General features: G+C 47.0%; 1 protein-coding gene across 4 annotated transcripts in view; it reads left to right on the top strand.

Annotated features, from left to right (window-relative positions):
• The window catches only part of LOC310702544 (phosphofurin acidic cluster sorting protein 2-like), a 185,265-nt gene that overhangs the window by 119,203 nt on the left and 42,232 nt on the right, over positions 1-23,830 (top strand). For all 4 annotated transcript variants that reach the window (XM_083494262.1, XM_083494261.1, XM_083494260.1 and 1 more), the window contains exon 2: positions 2,597-2,684. In XM_083494262.1, coding sequence (XP_083350388.1) covers positions 2,597-2,684 — 88 coding nt within the window. The remainder of the gene's footprint in view (positions 1-2,596; positions 2,685-23,830) is intronic.

The raw sequence follows: 23,830 nt of genomic DNA, 5'->3' as shown, positions 1-23,830 counted from the left end.
TCCCGCAGTTTGGTCAAACTCATGCTGGTAGCTTCGAGAACACTGTCCAACCATCTCATCCTCTGTTGTCCCCTTCTCCTTGTGCCCTCCATCTTTCCCAACAGCAGGGTCTTTTCCAGGGAGTCTTCTCTTCTCATGAGGTGGCCAAAGTACTGGAGCCTAAGCTTCAGGATCTGTCCTTCCAGTGAGCGCTCAGGGCTGATTTCCTTAAGAATGGATAGGTTTGATCTTCTTGCAGTCCATGGGACTCTCAAGAGTCTCCTCCAGCACCATAATTCAAAAGCATCCATTCTTCAGCGATCAGCCTTCTTTATGGTCCAGCTCTCACTTCCATACATCACAACTGGGATAACCGTAGCTTTAACTATACAGACCTTTGTTGGCAAGGTGATGTGCTAATTGACACTCTTGAAGAACTATAAAAGGTCTGATCAATTCAGACCTCTGGCAAGGGGGGGTTTGTCTTTTCTTTGGCACCCCACTCAGTAGCAAGGAAAGTGAAGGGTGGAAAGAGAAAGAGAAAGCGAGAGAATAGGATGATCCCACCCACTACAGTCTCTGGCCAGCATGCATCCTCAGATAGAAAAGAGGCTCCCTTCTCCTGCCACAAACTGCGGAAATCCAACTCACACACCACTCTGGATTCTGAGGCTCACATGTTTACAAACCTGCCTTGATGAGTATTATTGGCTATGGCTATCGGGAAATCTTCGAGCATATGCTTGTTTGTTTTTAAAAAGAAGGTTCAGTATCTAATAGCAGCTGCCAAAATATTTTTTGGCACGACTTTGGAAGGACTCTAAAGTACCAGATGTTAAAAACACGGTTAAGATGTGGGATGTTGTGTGTTTGTGTGTGTGTTTGTGGAGAAAGTAACCAATTATATTAAATTGAGAGAGGCCAGAATTTCTACAGATGCCTGCCAAGTAAAATGACTCTTGGGTATATAGTCTTGGTTCTCTACTGGGTTGGTGGGGAAAATGATCCAGAAATTGGTCTTTGCTTTCTGTTGCTGAAGGACTCTTGGACTGCTACAGTTCTTGAGAACTCTGCAGATTAAAGGGCTAGAAATAATAATAATAATAATAATAATAATAATAATAATAATAATAATAATTGAAGATGCTGAATATTATGGTGACAAGTGTTATTTTCCACCCTACCTGTGCAGTACCAAAATTCACACATGGCTCTACCTGAACTTTCGTGGTGCATTGCATAGGACAGTTGCCCCATGTCACTTAAATCTACCCATCTGGAGTTAATGCACAGCTACATCTGGACCACTCCTGTCCCCGTACTGATGCCAGCAAAAGGGATGCTGGTGGTGCAGATGCGGGGAGTGGGATTCTTCCATCCGCTTTTTACAATGGCAATGTTTAGTGCTGCCCAGGTGCTGTGTGCTGTATTGATCCTGGTATACTCCCCTTTCCACTGCAGCTGCTCCTAGTGCCATCTCAATATTACAAAACTGCCGGTATAATGCAACTGGTCCTGGCATGTTAAGCAAGTATGTGGAATTCATAGATAATCTGGATCTTCTCTTCCTGGTGGTATTAGGAGCAGTTTTCTTTCTCTGGTGGGCTGCAGCTAGTAGACCCCGTGGAAAAGCACAGGAGGGGAGAGTGTTGTTGTGCATGTGCTTTTCCTACGGGCATCTGGCTGGCCACCATGAGAACAGGATGCTGGACTAGATGGTCTGTTGGCCTGATCCAGCACAGCTCCTCTTATGTTCTGAAAAACCAGAAAGAGATGATGGGTCGTATTTTATACTTAATGCACCCAGTCTTCATTTCTGCAACCTGTATTGGCTTTCTTTCTTCCCCTCATCTTGAATGCCTACAATCTGATGTACATGTATTTTTGTTTATTCGTTTTAAAAATAAATCATGATGCGCAGGAGGGGGGTTGGCATTTCCCTCTACTCTCCCCAGTTCACACAGTGCAGGTGGATCAGGGAGAATTGGGCCAAGGGATGCTTGCAAATCCGAGGCAGGACGAAACTTGGGGGAGCCAGCATGATGGGACAAACAGACCAAGAGATTCATGGACTTGCTTGCCAGCTTGGGCTGCCAGCTTATCACTCAACTCCTGTGTCTCTAGCGTCGGATTGGAGCACTGATAATCCATCGTAAAGAGCAGTTGCTTTTTTGCATCACGTGGTTAAAATGTGACTTGTAAATAAGCAGTGTGAATTTATTTTATTTTATGTTATGTGAAGTTGAGGGCAGGGTTTCTTTGAACCGGGTCATTTCTATCCAAGCAACGGCAGGGTTAGCTGAGATGTCTGAGCGAAGAGCTGGCCGTGGCTCCTGCTGGGCAGGGATCTCTGCTCCACATGCCCTGCAACTTCCTGTCGGCGCATAATCCCCCTTAATCCTGCTTTGGCTCTGTTAATTTCCCTCCTTTCCTCTTTTTCCGATCTGCTTTCTCCGTGGCGGCGCACGGCTTCGCCCTCTTCCTCCGCCGGGCAGGCAGCTGCGGGAGCAGCGGTGGCCTGCCGACCTTCCAGGCTGTCTCCAAAGCGCCTCGTACCATGCGGCAGGGGCCCTGGGATGGTGGTTCCTGAATGTGTCCCATTCTCTCTGTCTTACAGGCTGTGCAGTCTCCGCCTGAAGAAGCTGACTGTGCTGAGGGAACTGGACAAGGAGCTCAGCTCTGTGCTCATTGCTGTGAAGATCCAGGTAAGCCGCTGGTCTCGTGTCCTCAGGTATCTCTGGTTATGCGACAGGTGCCTCTCTTTGCCATCTCGCTCCTACCTCCTCTCCATCTTCAAGCTGTTGCTTCTATCCATTGTGCCAGACATCTAGCCCCTGGCCTTTACATGGGGGCTACTTGCTGCTTGTTTTCTGCAAGACCTTTTTTTAAAAATAGAGATGGAGGAAGGGCACCACCCTCCATGTCTCTGTACATTGGCCTTTGACTTCTAGGAAACAGCGAGTGTGATAAATGTGTTGGAGCCGGCAGGTTGCTATAGAATGGCGAGATTGTTTAGGAAGGGCCCAGAAGGGCGAAGCAGCCTCCTCCTTTGTGCAAAGCTTTGTTTACGAGCTTGTGGACTTCCCTAGATTGCTCTGCTGTTGCTTCATTCTTTTTATTTCGAGAAAATAGCTCATCTCGTTCACCTTAAGGCAAGGGAGGGCTATTATTTCGGACATGGAAACTAAGAAAGTGGGGCCAGCCTTTTGCACCCTCTAAGTCAAGGATAGGGAGCCTGCAGCCTTCCAGCTGTTGTGAGACTTCAACTCCCATTTGTGCCAGCCAGCGTGGTCAGTGGTAAGGGATAATTGGGGTTAGAGTCCGGGAACAGCTGGATCGACAGGTTTTCCATCTTTCTCCTAGCTTCCTATGTTCTAGGAGTTAAATGGAAGCCTAGGGTCTGTTTGGATCTGGGTTTGTGGTCTGTCCTCCCTGGTATGGCTGTATCTTGTTGATTTCCAGTCCCCTCAGCTGGAAACCCCCCCCCCCCAGCTTTCTTTTCCTAGCATCCATCAAACAAAGATTTGCCAAAAATACATAAATTGCACAATCAGATGGATGGAATTAAGCGCACCAACAGAATTATGCAGATTCATGCGACCCATTTCTGTCTCAAAACTCAGAGTAGAGTTCTGCACCAGGAAACCGATCCCCATCAGGCCGTCTTGCTAGGAATCGCTGGGATTGTGGCCTTGTTGCTCCAGGGTAGGCACCCGCAGAGCACAAATCTCCCTATCTTGGGCCTGCCTCAAATGCTGGACCAAGGGACCGCCTCGTAAAGCAAAGAAGCCATCTCGTAAATGAGACAAACTGCCGTTTTTAATGAAATATTTGCCTATCGCAAGGGAGGCCTTGCATTTTGAACTTTGGAAATGCTGTCAGGGGCGCTTCAGCCTTCTGTGTTTTCTGCTTTTCTTGGATCCCTTCCACCTGGGGATTTTGAATGTGCTGTTCTTGTCCTTTGGGGCTCATAACCTTCTAGGAGTAAAGAAATATATGACTTGCATTACAAGGATATATGGGTACAGTCTCTGGACCGCGCTGAAAGGGTAGGTACCCCGCAGCGCTAGAATGCAGCAGCTATTTCGTAGCCTTCAAACACTTAACACACAATGGGATAGGAAGAGGAGGAGGAGGAGGAGAATTTTTGTTCAAGTCTTTATTTAACAAATTTTATGTACTGCTTGATTGTAAGAAAACTTTTGAATTTTTAAGAAACATGTTAAAATTATCAGTGGAAACAATTAACACAGGTATTTGAAAATGCTCAGGAATGATTTAAATTAACAGTAGCTAAAAAGAAATAAAGGGCCTGTAACTTGTACATGCCTCTGTAGGCTTTCCTAAACGAAAGTGCTTTGGGCAGGCGGCAGAAAAAGTTCAGCGCCTGCCTCATGTCAATAGGCAAGGAGTTCCATAGTTAGGTGCAGTCAGATGGGTGGGGGTATAAGTAATACAGCAGCAGCAGCATCACCATCATCATTCTGCAGAAGGTATTGAATAAGAACTTTGCTAAATGGGGCGCCGGAAGTAAAAGGATGAGCCTACTCTGCGTCTTATAGTTTTGAGACATGTACTTGCATATGTGCTTAAAACTGAAATGTTTGAATGAGCAAACATGTATTTAAGCAGACACATGTCATAACAGACCAGCCTTCCCCAGCCAACTACCCTTTAGGTGTTGCTGGATGACAACTCTCATCGGAACCAGCCAGCGTAGCCAATAGTGAGAGCTGATGGGAGTTGTCATCCCAACAGCATCTGAAGGCCACTAAGGGACAGCTGATATAGGCAAAATCCAGGGAGCCACAGTTGTATGAAGCTCCCTGTCGAGTGCACACTTGGTGACAAAGTGAAATTTGTGGCTAGAATTTCTAGCAGTGCCTGGAGTACAGGGGGCGGCAGAGTGGCCCCTTCTCCTTCTCTGACAGCTCCTTAGCTCTCGTTTTTAGAAGACTATATTGGGCACTGTTTGGCTAAAGTTGAGGACAATCAGGGCATGTGATGGTGCTGTCATTAACAGATCTCTTCTTTGCCCTCCCCTTCTAAAATGCATGCATTGTTCGTAGGAAGGAGGGGGAAATCTTCTGGATCTCTTTAATAATGATTTGTGCCCAGGTAGTAGATAGTTATTACAATAGCACTTTGGTGTGGGAAACAGCCCCATAGAGCAGGGTGGGTGGGTGGGCAGAAGGTAGATCTCTACTGCTAGATTTCTGGGCATTGTGCAAAAGATCAGCAAAGATCTCTTTAATGTTCCCAACGAAATGATCGCTCCCATCCCCTTCAACGTAGACTGCTGAAATGAAGGAAACTTGAGCTAACCAGGTATGGTTGCTGTCTTTTTCTGCGGAAGCCCAGTGAGCTCAGCCCTGTGCTAGCAGCATCCTGCTATATAAATTTAAAATTTGTGGCTTTTGTACCAGGCCCCAGTTGTTGGATCTCTGGGTTTTAGAAAAACACAAGAGTAGATCCCGCAAGCCTGAAATCTGCCCGCCCCTGCCACAGAAGAGCTTTTCGGAAAAGCTGCCTTATACCGGAACCACTCATTGTCCATTGAGCCTAGTGTTGTCAGCTCTGACTGGCAGGAGCTCCCCAGGTTCTCAGGACATTGTATCTCCTTCCACCCAATCCTCCCCACTCCACCCCAGTGTCAGCCACTGAGCTGCACCTCCCTCCCTTTCTTGCACGCCTGTTGGCAAATCCTTTCAAGTTGAAGAGAACTTGTGGTTTGTTCTGAAAGGCATTATCTCCCGACCCCTATCCCCAAGTCTTCCCAGACTTCCAGTGTTCCCTTCCTAGTGAATGTGTCAAGAGAAGGATGGTTGTATTGAAAGAAGAAAGTGGAAGAGCTCAGTCAGTAGAGCATGAGGTTGATAATCTCAGGGTTATGAGTTCAAGCCCCATGTTGGGCACAAAAGGGGTTGGACTAGATGATCCTTCTGGTCCCTGCCAACTCTATGGTCCTATGATTCTGTATTGCTGAGCAGACATATTTGGATCTTTACCTCAGTACGCAGCAAGACTCTGTCCTCCTTCTCTAGTCAAGGTTTATTTAATTGCTTGCTTACGTATTTATTTTGTAAACCACTTGCTCAGAAAATAAATTCTCTAAGCAATGTATAAGTGCATGTTTATGTGTGTGTATACAGTCATACCATGGGTTACAGACGCTTCAGGATGTGGTTTTTGGGTTGCAGACTGCTGAAACCCGGAAGTACCGGAACGGGTTACTTCCAGGTTTCGGCGGCCGCGCATGCACAGAAGCGCTAAATCGTCCTCTGCACATGCGCAGACACACCGAATTGCAACCCGCGTGTGCGCAGACACACCGCTGCAGGTTGAGAACATGCGTCCCGCACGGATCACGTTCACAACCCGTGCGTCCACTGTACACCAAATATACATAAAACCGTAATTAAAATCACAATAAAATCAATAAAATGTTGGAAACAAATGTTAGCTAAATCATTAGGCTTTCTGAAACGGAAAAGTTTCCAGTGGCCACCTAGAAAGCGCAGCGAAGGTGCTGACCGAATGTCAATTCCCCGATCCGCTGACCTTCTCCCTCATTCTGCAGCAAGCGGAGCAGAGCAAGATGGGTGCATAAATTCCTTTGATGGAAATAAAGGCCTCGCCACCCCCTCCCTCTCCCAGCTTCCTGGCTGTGCCCTTCTTGTGCTCTTGTCAGCTGTTTCGTAAAGCCGCTGATGCTCCCGACAGCAGGCTGGGGCGAAGGGCCGGCGAGAGCTTTGCGTCCTGCCCGGGCGTTTCTGTGCACTGCAGTCATTAGGATTTAAATCCGGGATTAGTAGCCGAAGCTGGTGTGTGTTTTAAAGTCGCCCTGGGGCCTGGTCTTCACATGCATATCGAGGGTTGTCCGGATGGCATGTCCGAATGGGAGCCACAGGGAGGCATGGTGCGCAGAGAACAGCTGGCCATGTGACACCCACACGCCCCGCATTGGATGGAGACGTTTCACAGCCATGCTTGGAAATCTATGTGTTGTGCATAAGGCCCAACCTCAAAGAAAACTAGTGAGACTCTAATATGGCAGGTTGTGGTGGAGGTTTGTAGGAACAACCATGTTTATTGAGTCAAATTCAGCCGTGATATGAGGCAGAAAATTTTCTAGTGCTTTATTTTTCTGCAGAAAAAATTGCTGGCTGCAAAGAATTGGCAAGCTTGGCAGTTTCAGAGTTTTTAGCTTTGTTTACCAATTACAAGGTGGTTTTTTTAATCGTACGTACTAAATTAGATCATTCTCTAGGGTAGGGCTTGGGAACTTGTGGCCCTCCAGATGTTCTTGACCTACAACTCCCAGCAGCCCTGACCAGCAGTGGGAGCTGTAGTTTGGAGGTGGTTGGAGGATGGATGGCAGCTAACAGATTGAGGTTGAATCCTGACAAGACAGAAGTACTGTTTGGGGAGGCAGGGGGGCGGGGGTGGAGGACTCCCTGTCCTGAATGGGATAACTGTTTCCCTAAAGGACCAGGTGCACAGCCTGGGAGTCATTTTGGATTCACAGCTGTACATGGAGGCGCAGGTAAATTCCGTGTCCGGGGCAGCTGTCTACCAGCTCCACCTGGTACGCAGGCTAAGACCCTACCTGCCCTCAGACTGTCTCACCAGAGTGGTGCATGCTGTAATAATAATAATAATAATAATAATAATAATAATAATAATAATAATAATAATAATTTATTTATTTGTACCCCGCCCATCTGGTTTCCCCAGCCTCTCTAGGCAGCTTCCAACAAAGACCAAAAATACACTAAAATGTCACACATTAAAAATTTCCCTGAACAGGGCCGCCTTCAGATGTCTTCTGAGTGTCAGGTAGTTGTTTACCCCTTTGACATCTGATGGGAGGGCGTTCCACAGGGCGGGCACCACTACCAAGAAGGCCCTCTGCCTGGTTCCCTGTAGCTTTGCTTCTCACAATGAGGGAACCGCCAGAAGGCCCTCGGCGCTGGACCTCAGCGTCCGGGCAGAATGATGGGGGTGGAGACGCACCTTCAGGTATACTGGGCCAAGGCTGTTTAGGGCTTTAAAGATAAATACCAACACTTTGAATTGTGCTTGGAAACATACTGGGAGCCAATGTAGGTCTTTTAAGACCGGTGTTATGTGGTCTTGGCGGCCTTCCCCAGTCACTGGTCTAGCTGCCGCATTCTGAATTAGTTGTAGTTTCCAGGTCACCTTCAAAGGTAGCCCCACATAGAGCACATTGCAGTAGTCCAAGCGGGAGATAGAGCATGCACCACTCTGGCGAGACAGTCCTCTGGTTACGTAAACTTCAGGATGCAGGCACGGCAAACCCGGAAGTATTTTACTGGGTTTTGCCGTGCGCGCATGCGCAGAAGTAGTCGGAAGCAGTGTCCAGGCAGAAATTGGTAAAATGTTAGGGGAAATCTGGACATGGCAGCCCATGGCAGCTGTGTCTTTTGCTGATTTTCCTTAAACATACCGTATTTTTTGCACCATAACACTCACTTTTTTCCTCCTAGAAAGTAAGGGGAAATGTCTGTGCGTGTTATGGAGGGAATGCCTACGGGTGGCATGCCTACGGATTTTCCTCCTCTAAAAACTATGTGCGTGTTATGGTTGGGTGCGTGTTATAGAGCGAAAAATATGGTACCTTTAAATATTGTCAATATTTCTTTTGCCTTTTCGCAAAACGCTTGTGTCCGGATTTTTGAAATATGGCAGCCTTAGTATGTTCTCTTCTCAAGGCTCCGATTTGCACCTCAGCAAAGAATATAACATGCAATGGCAACGATATTAACAATCCTTAAGCCAAGTCAGTTAAAACAGTTTATATCAGTGTAAACCACCAACCGCTTATATACGACTCTTTATATGTTGTATATAAATCTATAAAGCAAAACAAACAAACAATTCTAAGAGAGCAACCTTTAAGCAAAAACGGTCCAAAGCACACAAGCAACATTGAGGCCATAAGCACCTCCACGGGGAGGAAATTCTACAGCCTGGGAGACAGCACAGAAAAGGCCCTGTCTCTTGCACCCGCCAATCAAATCTGTCTGACAGGTGGGCATGCAAGCAGGGCTTCCAAGGCAGATTTTAACAACCTGACAGGTTTGTATTGGTGTCCGTCAGAGTTTGTCAACCTTTTGGGGGCCCAAACGAGAAAACACAAACGCACACTTATTATACCCACATGCGAATCCTTAAAGGGCCAACCCCTGGCTGAAAGGTGAGCGAAATCCTGGAGGATTTCTGCAGCTGGCTGAAGTGTTGAGCTGGGCTGCCCACCACACTGTTTTCTTTACCCTACAGTCATAACGCCCTGCCCTATGTATGCCATAGACCCAGGAGATGTTGGCTTCTACTAAGTCAGCCCCTTGGTCCCCTTAGTTTAATATTGTCTACACCAGGGTAGCCAGCATGCCTTGTGGCCTCCAGATGTTTTGGTCTTCAAATCCCATCAGCTGCAGTCAGCGTGGTGAATAGCCAGGGATGCTGGAAGCTGTAGTCCCAAATATATGGAGGGCATCGTGTTGCCAACCCTGGTCTGCGTTGACTGACATCAGCTCTCAAGGCAGGGGTCTCTCCCAGTCCTAGCTGGAGATGTTGGAGGCTTTGCACTGTGGGAAATTTAAATGGTGATGATAGGAAATCCAACCACCCAGCTGTGTCTTCTGTTGGGGTGGGTGGGATACATGGATGTTGACAACAGGCCCAGTATAGCGACGGCGAAGAATTTCTTCACCGCCTCTATTGCATCTGCAGAAAACAGCAGCAGGAGACTTTTTCAGGTGGTTCACAATTTAGCGGAACCACCTGCAACATCGGGGCCCAGTACGGGCCACATGTTCTCCTGCAATGATTTTGCAAAGTTTTTTGCAGATAAAATCGCTCAGATTCGGGAAGAAGTAGACTCCACCGTGGGAGCAGGACCGGGGCGGGAGAGTGCTAGAGTTCTGTCTAGTCAAGTTGAGTGGGATCAATTCCAATCTGTTACCTCCGAGGATGTGGACAGGCTGCTTGGACGAGTGAAACCAACCACCTGTCTCCTGGATCCTTGCCCATCCTGGCTTATAAAAGCTAGCCGGGAAGGACTGGGCGATGGGCTTCGTGGGGTGGTGAATGCTTCCCTCCGTGAGGGAGCCTTCCCAGACCCGCTGAAAGAGGCGGTTATTAAACCGCTTCTTAAAAAACCATCTTTAGATGCAGCCACGATGGCCAACTATCGCCCAGTCTCAAATCTTCCATTCCTGGGGAAGGTGATTGAGCGAGCGGTTGCCGAACAACTCCAGGCACGCCTGGAAGAAGCGGACCATTTGGATCCCTTCCAGTCGGGATTCAGGCCTCATCATGGGACTGAAATTGCCTTGGTTGCACTGGTTGATGATCTCCGGCGGGCTAGGGACAAAGATGAGAGCTGTTTCCTAGTTCTGCTGGATCTCTCAGCGGCGTTTGATACCATCGAGCATAGCATCCTTCTGGACCGTCTTGAGGGGCTGGGAGCTGGGGGCACTGTTATACAGTGGTTCCGCTCCTTCCTCCTGGGCCGTGTTCAGAAAGTGGTGGTGGGGGATGAGTGTTCAGACCCCTGGGCTCTCACTTGTGGGGTGTCTCAGGGTTCTGTCCTCTCCCCCATGCTTTTCAACATTTACATGCAGCCGCTGGGAGGGATCATCAGGAGGTTTGGGCTGGGTGTTCATCAGTATGCGGATGATACCCAGCTCTACCTCTCTTTTAAATCAGAACCAGTGAAGGCGGTGAAGGTCCTGCGTGAGTGTCTGGAGGCGGTTGGAGGATGGATGGTGGCTAACAGATTGAGGTTGAATCCTGACAAGACAGAAGTACTGTTTTTGGGGGACAGGAGGCGGGCAGGTGTGGAGGATTCCCTGGTCCTGAATGGGGTAACTGTGCCCCTGAAGGACCAGGTGCGCAGCCTGGGAGTCATTTTGGACTCGCAGCTGTCCATGGAGGCACAGGTCAAATCTGTGTCCAGGGCAGCTGCTTACCAGCTCCATCTGGTACGTAGGCTGAGACCCTATCTGCCTGCGGACTGTCTCGCCAGAGTGGTGCATGCTCTGGTTATCTCCTGCTTGGACTACTGCAATGCACTCTACGTGGGGCTACCTTTGAAGGTGACTCGGAAACTACAACTAATCCAGAATGCGGCAGCTAGACTGGTGACTGGGGGCGGCCGCTGAGACCATATAACACCGGTCTTGAAAGACCTACATTGGCTCCCAGTACGTTTCCGAGCACAATTCAAAGTGTTGGTACTGACCTTTAAAGCCCTAAACGGCCTCGGTCCAGTATACCTGAAGGAGCGTCTCCACCCCATCATTCAGCCCGGACGCTGAGGTCCAGCGCCGAGGGCCTTCTGGCGGTTCCCTCATTGCGAGAAGCAAAGCTACAGGGAACCAGGCAGAGGGCCTTCTTGGTAGTGGCGCCCGCCCTGTGGAACGCCCTTCCAGCAGATGTCAAAGCAATAAACAACTACCTGACATTCAGAAGACATCTGAAGGCAGCCCTGTTCAGGGAAGTTTTTAACGTGTGATATTTTACTGTATTTTTGGTTTTTATGGAAGCCGCCCAGAGTGGCTGGGGAGGCCCAGCCAGATGGGCGGGGTATAAATAATAAATTATTATTATTATTATTATTATTATTATTATTATTATTATTATTATTATTTTATAGTATGAACTGTTCCAGATTTGGACTACTCCAAAAGAAGGGTGAGACTTTCTTCCTGTGCCTGCTGTTCCCTTCTGCGATTGCATCTGTAGGACCCACAGTCTGCAGGTTCTTAGTAGCAGAATGAGAAAACGCTTGGGGTGGTTATGTGGGTTCCGGTTGTAGCCCCTGGAGGTGTGGTTTTTCTTCACGTCTGTATACAGTCATACCTCAGGTTAAAGTAGCTTCAGTTTGAGCGTTTTCAGGTTGCATTCTGTGGCGACCCAGAAGCAACAGAACGGGTTACTTCCAGGTTTTGCCGCTCAAGCATGCGCAGACGCTCAAAATGACGTCACGCACATGCGCAGAAGCAGCGAATCGCAACCCGTAGACGTGGGTTGCGTTCTGCTCAGGATGCGAACGGGGCTCCGTAATGGATCCCGTTCGCATCCAGAGGTACCACTGAGTGGTACCTCGGGTTAAGTACTTAATTCGTTCCGGAGGTCTGTTCTTAACCAGAAACTGTTCTTAACCTGAAGCACCACTTTAGCTAATGGGGCCTCCCGCTGCTGCCGCGCCGCCGGAGCACGATTTCTGTTCTCATCCTGAAGCAAAGTTCTTAACCCAAGGTACTATTTCTGGGTTAGCGGAGTCTGTAACCTGAAGTGTATGTAACCTGAAGCGTATGTAACCTTGAGGTACCACTGTACTCAGAATTTTCCGGCTATAACAAGAACCGAGTGTGTCAGGGCTTGGTTCGTGCTGAAAATAGGGGTAGGTGGCAAAAATAGGTTCTGAGAGTCAGAGGCGCTGAATGTGGGACTATATCTGAACTGAGTGCTAAGAAGGCCGTTTATCTGCCGGCTTAAATTCTAATGTTTTAAAACAATTTAGCTAATGTCTGTAGCAGCTGTGATACTAACTATGTCCTCTACTCTTGCCACCAGTGTAGTATTTTTCCATTGTAAAGTTTGAATGCTGCCACCGTCAGACGCCTGTGACAGCAAATGCCATTGTTAGAGCAGATGGGAGAGATGCCAGCGTGAACATGAAGACTTATCATGGCTTGGGTTTTTATTCCATTAAAAATTAATGGATTTCTTAAGCAACTCTGCAGACCTCATTATACTCCTTTTTCATAGTTCACATCTAATTTTTCAGGACTTGCAAATCGTATGGTTCTTATTAGAGTTTACTTGCATCATTTTTGCACCCTGGATTGCAGCGGCTTTTTAATGCAGTAAAGAGGAATGATTCCCCCCCCCCCCTTTCCCCTACCGTTTTGTTTGTGCTTGTGTCTCAAATGACTGGAGGGATTTCTTTGAAACCAACCAGAAACATGTTCAGAAAACATATGCCCCAAAGGGGGAACATTTCTCAAGACTTTTTAGTATCTGGGACACACAGCCGCAGCCGCAGAATGGAAATGGCTTTGAGAATGCATTGTGGAGGCCTTTTGCCATTCAAAACACTGGCTAGGCTGGAAGTGTCCAGTCCTGAGAGATGGGAGTCTGTTAGGAATACAAATGGGGGCATCTGGTTGACAGCAACCCCCCCCCCCATGCTGGCTTAATCATGTTGCTGTGGCCTGCAATGATGGCTGGGGTTTGTGTGGCTACCATCCTGAAAATCCTGCCATATGGCACAAGTGTCCATACCTCTTTATTTTATTTTTTATTAATTAAATTTATATCCCACCCTTCATCCGAAGATCTCAGGGCCGTTCACAAGATAAAAATACGAAATAAAAGCACAGAATAGTTAAAACAAAACAATAACCCCCCTCCCACAAGCACATATAAAAGGCCAAGGAATATTCATCAGACAAAGACCTGGTTAAAGAGGAACGTTTTCGCTTGGCGCCTGAAGATGTATAATGAAGGCACCAGGTGAACCTCCCTAGGAGGAGCATTTCACAAACGGAGCCACCGCAGAAAAGGCCCCGTTCTCATGTTGCTGCCCTCCAGACCTCTCGTGGAGGAGGCACACGAAGAAGGGCCTCAGGGAATGGTCACAGAGTCAGGGAGGGGGTTCTTTGTCTTCAAAATATTCTGATACCTAGGTTGGTGGCAGGGATGCTATGGGGAGACTGATGTGACTCATCATTTGCCCTTTCCGAAAGGAGCTCAGGGTGTGGGGTATGTTCTTCTCCTCACCACCACCTATTTTATTCCCACAATAACTCTGCGAAGGTGGCAACTGATCCCAGATCACTCTCTGAGGTTTATGGCTGAGGTAAAGGCTGAATGGGGATCTTTAAATCTGGGTGCCTCTAGGCCTAATCCACCCCTGCAATCCCACAGCTTTTCTTTTGCTGCACTCCCTGTTTGGTCATTCAGAGTAACACAGGAGGGTTTAAACTGGGCAGTGGCAAGCATGCGCCTGCCTGCTCCATCCTAACCATCTCATTTTGAGCATGAAGGGGGTTGTAAGTGTGTTCGGCTGAACCTTGTTTGTTTGGAGCATTTGTGCCCCAATTTGTTCAGCCGAAAAAGGTTCTTGGAGTGGCGAAAATGCTGACTAATTGAAATCTGCAAACTGATGCAGAAATGTGGAGAACTGGGCTGGAGGAAAACACACAAGATTGACGGATTTGCCCAGCCCTAGCAAGCCCTTGGATCGACAGCTTCCACATCCTGCCAGCCTTTGTAGAAAGGTGGACCTTCTATAGGAGTACCTGACAGCTGCCTCTCCCAGCTCCACCACCTGGGCGAGGGTTGACGATGTCGATAGCATAGTGATGAGGATGGTGGATGGACCATGGGCTGAATTACGTCTGGCCTTATTTGAAATGGAGCCACCCCACTTCCTTATCCCCCATCCCGCTTTGAGAATTGGTGGGAGCTGAGTGGAAGGATGAAACAGCAAGGAGTCTGAAGTAGTCACGGCCTATGGCAGGAATGGGAAACCTGTGGCCTTCCAGATATTATTGGATGGTGCTTCCCATCACGCCTGACCATTGACCATACTGACCGAGGCTGAGCCCAACAGCATCTGAATGGCCACACGTTCTGAATCTCTGGCTGTGGGTTGGAGCAGAAGCATCCTGCTCTCTTGATGCTCAGAAGACAGGGATGGGGAATTTCTTTCTTTTTTAAAAATATTTTTTATTAAGAATTTCAACATAAATTATCAAAGCATATCATCTTCACCCCCCCCATTTTTCCCCACCCCCTCCCTAGGGAACCCCCCCAAGACTTCCCTCAGTTCCTCTTTCTGATTTTTCAGCACATGTTCTCTGCATAATATAAAATTGTAAAGACCCTTAAATTATCTGTCTATTATGTTGACAGTCAATAAATTTGTGTATGTTTATTCAAAACCTGCCAAGGAGTCCAATTCATTTTGTGGGTTTTTTTAAAGTAGTTTGTAAAGGGTTCCCATTCTTCTTTAAAGTCTCAGTTGTCTTTGTCTCGCAATTTGTGTGTCAATTTTGCCAATTCCGCATAATGCATCAATTTCTCTTGGCCCTGTTCTTTTGTCGGGATCTCCTCATTCTTCCATCCTTGTGCTATTAAGACTCTTGCCTTAATTTCAAGCTGTGAGGCTACATGTGGCCCTCCAAGCGCTCTATGTGGCCCTCAAAACTCTCCCCAGGCCACACACCCCGCTGATCATGCTTTGCACTCCTGAGTGTTTTTGCCTGCCTTGAATGTGTCATTGATGGTGCCTCTTGCTTGCTGGATGTAGGGAGAAGGGGGTGTTAGTGTGTGTAGAAACCAGTCCACTGTACAAAAATGAAATCGACATTGGTTGTCAGTTGCCCATCACTAGCATGCAGCCCTCAAAAGATTGCCCAGAATGGAAAGTGGCCCTTGAACTGAAAATGCTTTCCAATTCCTGTTGTAAGAGTTCAGGACAGTATAGGGAACCTCCTGGTGGCGCTGGGGTTGTTGTTGTTTAGTTGTTTAGTCGTGTCCGACTCTTCGTGACCCCATGGACCAGAGCACGCCAGGCACTCCTGTCTTCCACTGCCTCCCACAGTTTGGTCAAACTCATGCTGGTAGCTTCAAGAACACTGTCCAACCACCTCGTCCTCTGTCGTCCCCTTCTCCTTGTGCCCTCCATCTTTCCCAACATCAGGGTCTTTTCCAGGGAGTCTTCTCTTCTCATGAGGTGGCCAAAGTATTGGAGCCTCAGCTTCACATCTGTCCTTCCAGTGAGCACTCAGGGCTGATTTCCTTGAGAATGGATAGGTTTGATCTTCTTGCAGTCCATGGGACTCTCAAGAGTCTCCTCCAGCACCATAATTCAAAAGCATCAATTCTTCGGCGATCAGCCTTCTTGATGGTCCAGCTCTCACTTCCATACATCACTACTGGGAAAACCATAGCTTTAACTATACGGACCTAATGAGTAAAACTGAAGTTTGGAGAGCTGCTGTGTTCCTCTCCTGCTTCCTGCCAGGGAGGAGATAGAAAAGACAGGGAGGCAGAAGCTGAGGCCGGTCCAGGCTCATTTCCTATTTGCATTTGATTTCCACAGCACAAAATGCTTCCCGGCATGAATAATTACAGAGGCAGAGGAACAAAAACAACTTGTTAACTCAATTTGTGGGTGATTATTTAGGTGTCACAACCAGCTGTTAAGAGGGTGGGATAATAACACCCAAAGAACAGAGAGGGAATAAAAATAAGGGCAAGAAATTAACACAACAAGCCATTCAGCTGAAAGCAGTGCTACCAAATTCGCTTTTGAGAAAGCTGAGATGACCATGTCATGTAATTGAAACAGTGCGCAAACATTTATTTCCCAGATTTTGGGCCAATTTATGAAAACAGATTCATATATTCGGTAAATGGATGTGCAGTTTGGTCCAAACAAAGGAGGCATTCCATAGCTTCACCACTGACACCTCTTCCTTTCAGGTCAGTCTGTATCTACCACAGCACTGGAAATGACCCATAGCTCAGTAGGTAGAGCATGAGACTCTCAATCTCAGGGTCATGGATGTGAACCCCACATTGAGCGAAGGATACCTGCATTTCAGGAGGTTGGACCAGATGACCCTCATGTTCCCAGAATTCTACGATAGTTCTTTGTTATCTTGGCTCATGATCTGTGGATCTTAGGAGCTTTGAAATCAGGTGTTTGGGCTTCCAGCTACGTTTGGAGCAGTGCCCCTGCAACAGGCTAAGAAAATTTCATTCTCAACATAAGCAGAAACATTTTGGTGGATCCTATTGTGGTTTTGCTGAACTACAGTTTCCGTTTTCCCTGAACATTGGTTGTCCTTGCTGGGACTGACCGAAGTCCAGCAGCAACCTCTGGAGGGCCACAGCCCTGTATTACTATAAATTTTGGCAGCCACTGTCATTTGCAGATGACACCAAACTGGGAGGGGTAACTAATGTCACAGAAGGCAGAATCAGAATTCAAAAGGATCTTAACGTATTAGAAAACTGGGAGCAAGCTAACAAAATGAATTTCCATAGAGACAAATGTAAGGTTCTGCACTTAGGCAAGAAGAACCAGATGCACAAATACAGGATGGGGAACACCTGGCTTACTAGCAGTGTGAAAAGGATCTAGGGGTCTTGGTAGACCAGAAGCTTAACATGAGTCAACAGTGTGATGCAGCAGCAAAAAAGGCTAATGCTATCCTAGGCTGCATCAACAGAAGTATAGATCAAGGGAAGTAATAGTAGCACACTATTCAGCCTTAGTCACACTTGGAATACTGTGTCCAATTCTGGGCACCACAATTTAAGAAGGATGTTGACAAGCTGGAACGTGTGCAGAGGAGGACAACCAAGATGATCAAGGGTCTGGAAACTAAGCCTTCTGAGGAGCACTTGAAGGATCTGGGTATGTTTAGCCTGGAAAAGAGGAAACTGAGAGGAGCTATGATAGCCATCTTCAAATATCTTAAGGGCTGTCACATGGAAGAGGGAGCATGTTTGGCTTCAAGTTGCAAGAAAGGAGATTCCGACTGAACATTCGGAGAAACTTTCTGACAATAAGAGCTGTTCAGCAGTGGAGCAAACTCCCATGAGAGGTGGCGCACTCTCCTTCCTTGGAGGTTTTTAAGCAGAAGTTGGATGGCCAATTGTCATAGATGCTTTAGCTGAGATTCCTGCATTGCAGGGGGTTGGACTAGATGACCCTTGGGGTCCCTTCCAACTCTTAAGATTCTATGGTTGATAGGGATGAGGGAGAAATTCCATTTAGTTCACATTTAAAGGTGTACCTGCCAAATCCATGCCTTCCAAAATAGTATGCATGCCTTCCTTCAAAATTTGCTGTTTTCCGAATTTTGCAATGCAGTTTTCCAGGCAATTGAAGTATACACAAACATCGCTATGGTAAAGTGTGCATAAAAATCCATATATTAGTGGAAATAACATACAAATGCATTATAGGAAGAAATGTGTATAGTAGGGGAAATTACATACAAAAATCTGCTTGTTAGTAGAATGTCCCAGTAAAATGCTGGCAAATTTCATGAATATAATATAATATAATATAATATAATATAATATAATATAATATAATATAATATAATATAATATAATATAATATAAATGCAAGTTGCTGCAGAAATGTGGGGAATGGAATTTAAGGTTGGGAAAATGAGAAACCGACAGGTCCATACATCCCTTCTGTTTGAGATACTGGTTCTTGTTCTCTCGATGTTTTTGGGTCTCTGTTGATGGGAAGGATATTTGTATCCAGAGTTATATTAATGTGGGTTAAGTAAGTTATGTAAATACATATTTAACTGTGAATCAAGAGGGCTCCATAAATTGGAGAACAGGATGGTAGATAACTGCACTTCAAAGATCTTCAAAGAATGCCAGTTAGTTTTCTTTCTGGTAGTCAAGAGCTTCTGAAAACATCCCAGATACTTTCGATTCCTGTCGGGAAGGTGGTTCTCCAGCGTTCCCTTTGTTCTTTAAAGAGTCTTTTTTCAAAAATGCATTACCATTAGGGGCACATCTTTGCAGCCATGGTGGTTCCACCTTCAACTCTTAGATCTACACTTTACATCAAATGGCTTCCCGGGATAAGCTGTTTCTGCCTCCCCATTGAAGGGAAGTGTTCATTCTGACAGACAGTCTCACTCCCAGCAAGTGATCTCTCTAGTCCCCTCCAGATTGCCATTATTGTGTAGGACAGGATTCATTCGCATACCGGAAATTTATATTTGAGCAATTAACGTGGATTAAAGCACTCTGGCACAACAAATCCACTCCCTCCCCCTATAAAACCCCTGACTTTTTGCAATTAGGAGAGTGACAGGGATAAACGTCTGATTAACAGGAAGATGTATAACCCTCACCCAAGCAAATCAGAATGAATGTTCATTGGCATGTAACCTCCCTGGCAAGCAAATGAGGATGAATTCTCAAGAGGTCAACTGGAGGAGCAGGTCAAATGGCTGGATGCAATTCTGCAGAACAGATGGTTCTGATAGTTACAAAAGAGTTATCTTAATTTAGCCCGGGTGTGTCTAACTTGCAGACTGCAGGTTGCATATGACAAAACTTCAGCAAGCCCACAACTTACATGGGGGTTACATTCGGGGATTGCGCCTAAGGCCAAAATCGCTTACAGTCATACCTTGGAAGTCGAACAGAATCCATTCGACTTCCAAAACAGTCAAAAACCAAATTGCGGCTTCTGATTGGCTTCAGGAAGCTCCTGCATCCGATCAGAAACCACAGAAGCCCCGTCGGACGTTCGGGTTCCAAAAGAACATTCACAAACCGGAACAATCACTTCCGGGTTTGTGGCGTTCGGGAGCCAAAGCGTCCGAGTTCCAGGGCATTTGGGATCTAAGGTACGACTGTATGGTAAAAACCCATTTGTTGGTGGGTGTCAAGGAGTTGTCAGGTGAGCACAAGTCATCTACAGGGCAGGAAAGAATGTGAGGAACAAAATGCAGTTAGCTTTTATTCACAGGAAGTGACAACACAGCAGAGTTCCTCTGGTTCATCTTAATCCAGCTGGAGATGTTACTGAAACTGACCACTGGCCCTTCCCTTCCCCTCTGACCTCTCACTCTGGATCCTTCCCTAGCAGATGGGGCTCTTCCTCTGGGTCTGCCTGGCTCCTTGCTCAGCAACGTGCAGGAGTCTCCTCCAGCTGGGTATCAGAGGGAGAGGAGAGCCGGCAGGACTGGGTCTGGGTAGCAAGGGCAACCTCGGACTCCTCTCTGCCTGAGTCTGTGCTCACACTGCAACTCTCAGCCTCTAGCCCTGTCCTGCAAGGGCCTCCTCCTTCTGACACCCCCCTTGATTGCTCAAACCCCCTGCTCCAAGCAACTCCCAACTTGTCCCTTCCCCAGACTGCTCCCCACTGCCCCACCACCACGATCCAGGCTCGTCTTTTCCCCTGTCCTCCCTGGGGAGCTCTTGGGCACTCGATGCCCTCCACTCTTCCTCATCCAGCCAGTCCCCGACAGTGCGTGGGATTGGCAAAGTCATTTTCACCAAATCCCTGCACCCTTTCCACCCCTTTTAAAATTTCTGCCACGTGTGTGAAGCTGAACGTTCGCAGGTTAAATGTGCGTAAGTTGAAAACCAACTGTACCACACAGTGAGCTTGGGTAGAAATAAGTCTTGCAGTGAGCTGTGGGGGGTCTGAATGGAGAGGAAAAAGGAGAGTGGGAAGCAGGAGAAAGCAATGGTTTTATTAGAGAATGTTTGATTGCAGATCAGGGTACAGGCAGTAAAGCAGTATATCTCATTCCTGTGGAAACTGGGTGGATACAGAACTCTTAGCAAGTCTTAGCCGGAAGCAGCATATAACAAGGCATGCTAGTCCTGTCTGGGGAAGGTAAGTGGCAGGTCAGCACCCAATGGATACATTCTGACCTGTGTTAATTGAAGGGGGGAAGCAGGATGGAAGCCAAAATGGATGGGGATGGAGGAAGAGGGGAAAGCAGACACACATGGGGGGGGGGGCTCTGCCCACCTCCCTCATGCTACCTCCAATATATTTCCCCCAAGGAATGTGACCCTCAACAGTAAAATAGAAATAAAAAAATACATCTCATAGTCCATCTAAATAAGTCTTCAGTTCTGATTTCCAGATTGACTCCTGGGCTGTAAAGTGATGCCTCTATACTGGAATTGGAGTAAGTTTTCCCCTTCTAAAGCGCTTTACTGCTGGAAATTCAATCTTGAAGCATGTGCCCATGTAACTGTCCTGCAGTAGCAGCTGAGGAAAGAATCTTAGAATTATAGCATTTCAGTCCTTCATTTTATAGTCCATAAAATAGTGTTTTTTTCTACTTAGGTGGTTTGTTTTTTTAACAGTATTGTACCTGATCTGCTCTGGCCCAACCCTACTCAGAGTTTCAATACACCAGGTTTGTGCCTCTGGTGTTTTGATCTATGGATTTTGGAATAAGTGGCATAGACAGATTTTCAGGAGCGAAGCCGAGATGAAGTGAAAAGCCAGAAGTTTAGAAGTTGAAGAATGAAGGCATAAATATCTCCATAGAGGTTCTTTCAGTTGTGCTTCCCCCTCCTCAGACTTTCACTAAGGGAATAAATAATACGTCGCATGGTGGCAGCTGGTTTGCTGTGGTGTGATTGGCACCATTGCAACAGCTAGGGTGACTAATTGCCTTCCGAGACCGAATTAGTGCTCCTCCCTGGGGGTGCCACGGTAAAAATAGAAGTAGTTACTTACCAAGGACCCCTAGATCTGTGACAGGAACATTAGAGGCTTATTCCAACCACAGCATAATGGGGCACTTCACTTAAATTAATGTTCATTTCTCCCCCCACCCCCCACTGCCCTGAATGTAGAGTGCAGTCAACACAAACCAAAGGAGGCAAAATAATTTTTAACAGTTTTCCTGCTTCATTTTTAACAACTGCCTGCAGGTAAGATCTGCTAAGAGGATGAAGCAGTTAACGTACCATTCAGTCACTCCATACTTGCTTTCTGCTATGCTTCTAACTTTGTTTAAATTGGGAATGAGATATCCCAACTTCCTTACCCCCACTAGTTCTTATCTCCTCCAGATTGCCTTCTTCTCCTGCCTTCTTCCTTTAGCAGGCAACCTCTCTTTTCTCCAGGCTGCTCCCATGCCCCTTTTCCAGTGGTAGCTGGTGGCCATTGTGGGTGGTAGGATGGAAAGCAGGAGGCGCCAACAGTAGGTGGAGCCATAGCTTGTTGAGAGAGCCGACTAGTTGTAGTTTTGCCCCACTGAGGCCAAGGAGGAGGAAACCAGCAAGCAGTGCCACCCCTGGACTAGCTATGATGAAGAAGGCAGGCAGGTGGGAGCTCAGGGCAGTGGGAAGGACCCATCTTGAAAGCTTGCAACATCTCACCGTTTGCATTTTTCCCCCATCTGCAGCCTGTACAAGGTGAGTGCTGGTCAGGCTGCTTGCAAGTAACCACCTGGCTTGGTGGCTTCTTCTACCTGTTCCCTACACAATGACTTGCAGTGCTGAACCAGTAGTGCCTGGTGCATTTTGACTCTTGATTCCGTTTTCTCCGTTCTCCCTTTTTCCCTATTGCCTCCAGGCTTACAGTCACTCCCCACTTCCCTTGAAACCAAACTGAATGTCAGAAAAGAAGGGGCTTGTCTAAGAAATCTTCTAGCAGCAACAGAGCAGTGCTAGAAGAGAGCGATCGCTCTGACGTTTTGAGAAAGAGAAGTTAAGCCCTGGGGATTCTAGAGCAGCGTTCCTCAACTTGGTGCTTCCAGATGTTTTAGACTTCAGTTCCCATCAGCCTCAGCCAGCATTGGCTGGGGCAGATGAAAGCTGTCGTCCAAAACTTTTGGATGACACGTGTCAGGGAAGGCTGGACTAGATCAGGATCCTGCACTCTGTAGCCTGTGGAGAGTATCAGGGTGGGCCATGTAGTGAATACTACCAAGAGCTATTTCACCTCTTTGTGTTGGATGAGTGGAAGTTTCTGTGTAAACACTGGAGAGAGCAGCAATCAGTAGGAAGTTGCCTGCTGTGTCTACCTGTATCACACATATGCTTTGGAACCCAACCATTATGTTTTCAGCCATATGAACACGAATGTTGCTTTTAGCTGGAGGGACCTTGCACTTATTAAGTTGTCTCCTCATCCATGGTGATATCCACCACCAAGAGAAGGTGATGGCCCAACTGAGGAGATCAGTTGTCCTGGGGTTCTGGAACAGATGGCAAAACAAGGCCAGACCTGTGAATAAGGCCCAAGGTGCTGATTCAGGACCACGGTCAGCAGTCCCGTAGCTGAGGTAGAAAATACAAGATGTCTCAGCAGTGTCTTAGAACTAAACAGCAAAGGTAGATGAAAGACACCACAACCACCAATAATAATGTAACCACAGCAGTTACACCAGTTCAGAATGAGAACAACCATTTACAGCCCAAAAGCTTTCCTGAAAAAGGAAGGCTTTGATTGTCTTCTGGAAGACTGTTAGAGATGGGATGAGATGAATTTGCCTCAGGGGAAAAAAAATCAATGTTCTGGGCACAGTTGCTGAACAGACCCTCTCCCTGTTCCCAACCAAGTATATTTGTGGGAACACTGGGAAGTGTCTGACAATGATCTCACAAGGCAGCCAGGCTTACACTCCTTCTCTTGACACCAATAATTATGTCATTATTATTGCCAGTTGAGACAGAATCGTGGAAGTAAATACCACTCAGAAGTGGCGCTGCACATAGCCACACCCAGAAGTGAACCGCATCAAATGCTATTCCTGAAGGCAGAATTTGAGACTTAATATCCACACCGTATGAGGAAGGACTAAGTCAATCTGTAGCATTCACTACCTTGTTTAATTCTATCTCAAAGCAACCTTACAAGTAGGTTATCGTTCCCTTTATGCAAATGGGGAATTGGCGCGGAAACGTGGCGGCTTCCTTGAGGCCTCCCAGCAAGTTATTAATTGGGTTGGGCTTTGAACGCTCCCCTTCTAGGCCTTAATTTACACTTCAGCCAATGGGCCACATTTGCTTTTATTTACAAGTCATGTGAGAGCACAGCAGTGTAGGCCCTGAAGCAGCAGATAATATCTTCCTTCTTGTGGAGCTTCCTTCCTCCCAAAACACTTCTCTCCAATGATTTTATCCCCCACCCAAGCAACTATTTTTGACATTGGTCACATGCTATGCCTGTTTTAGGTTCATTCAAGTCCATCTCAAATTAGCCCTGTTGTAAGTGTCAGGAGTTATATCTCGTCCATTCCTTCTGGCTCGTCTTTCATCTGGATTATGCAGAGCATCT

This window comes from Podarcis liolepis (genome assembly GCF_965112155.1).
Source record: "Podarcis liolepis genome assembly, chromosome: 3".
Classification (NCBI taxonomy): Eukaryota; Metazoa; Chordata; class Lepidosauria; order Squamata; family Lacertidae; genus Podarcis; species Podarcis liolepis.
The sequence above is the reverse complement of the archived record's forward strand: the minus strand, read 5'-3'. Positions and strand labels throughout refer to the sequence as shown.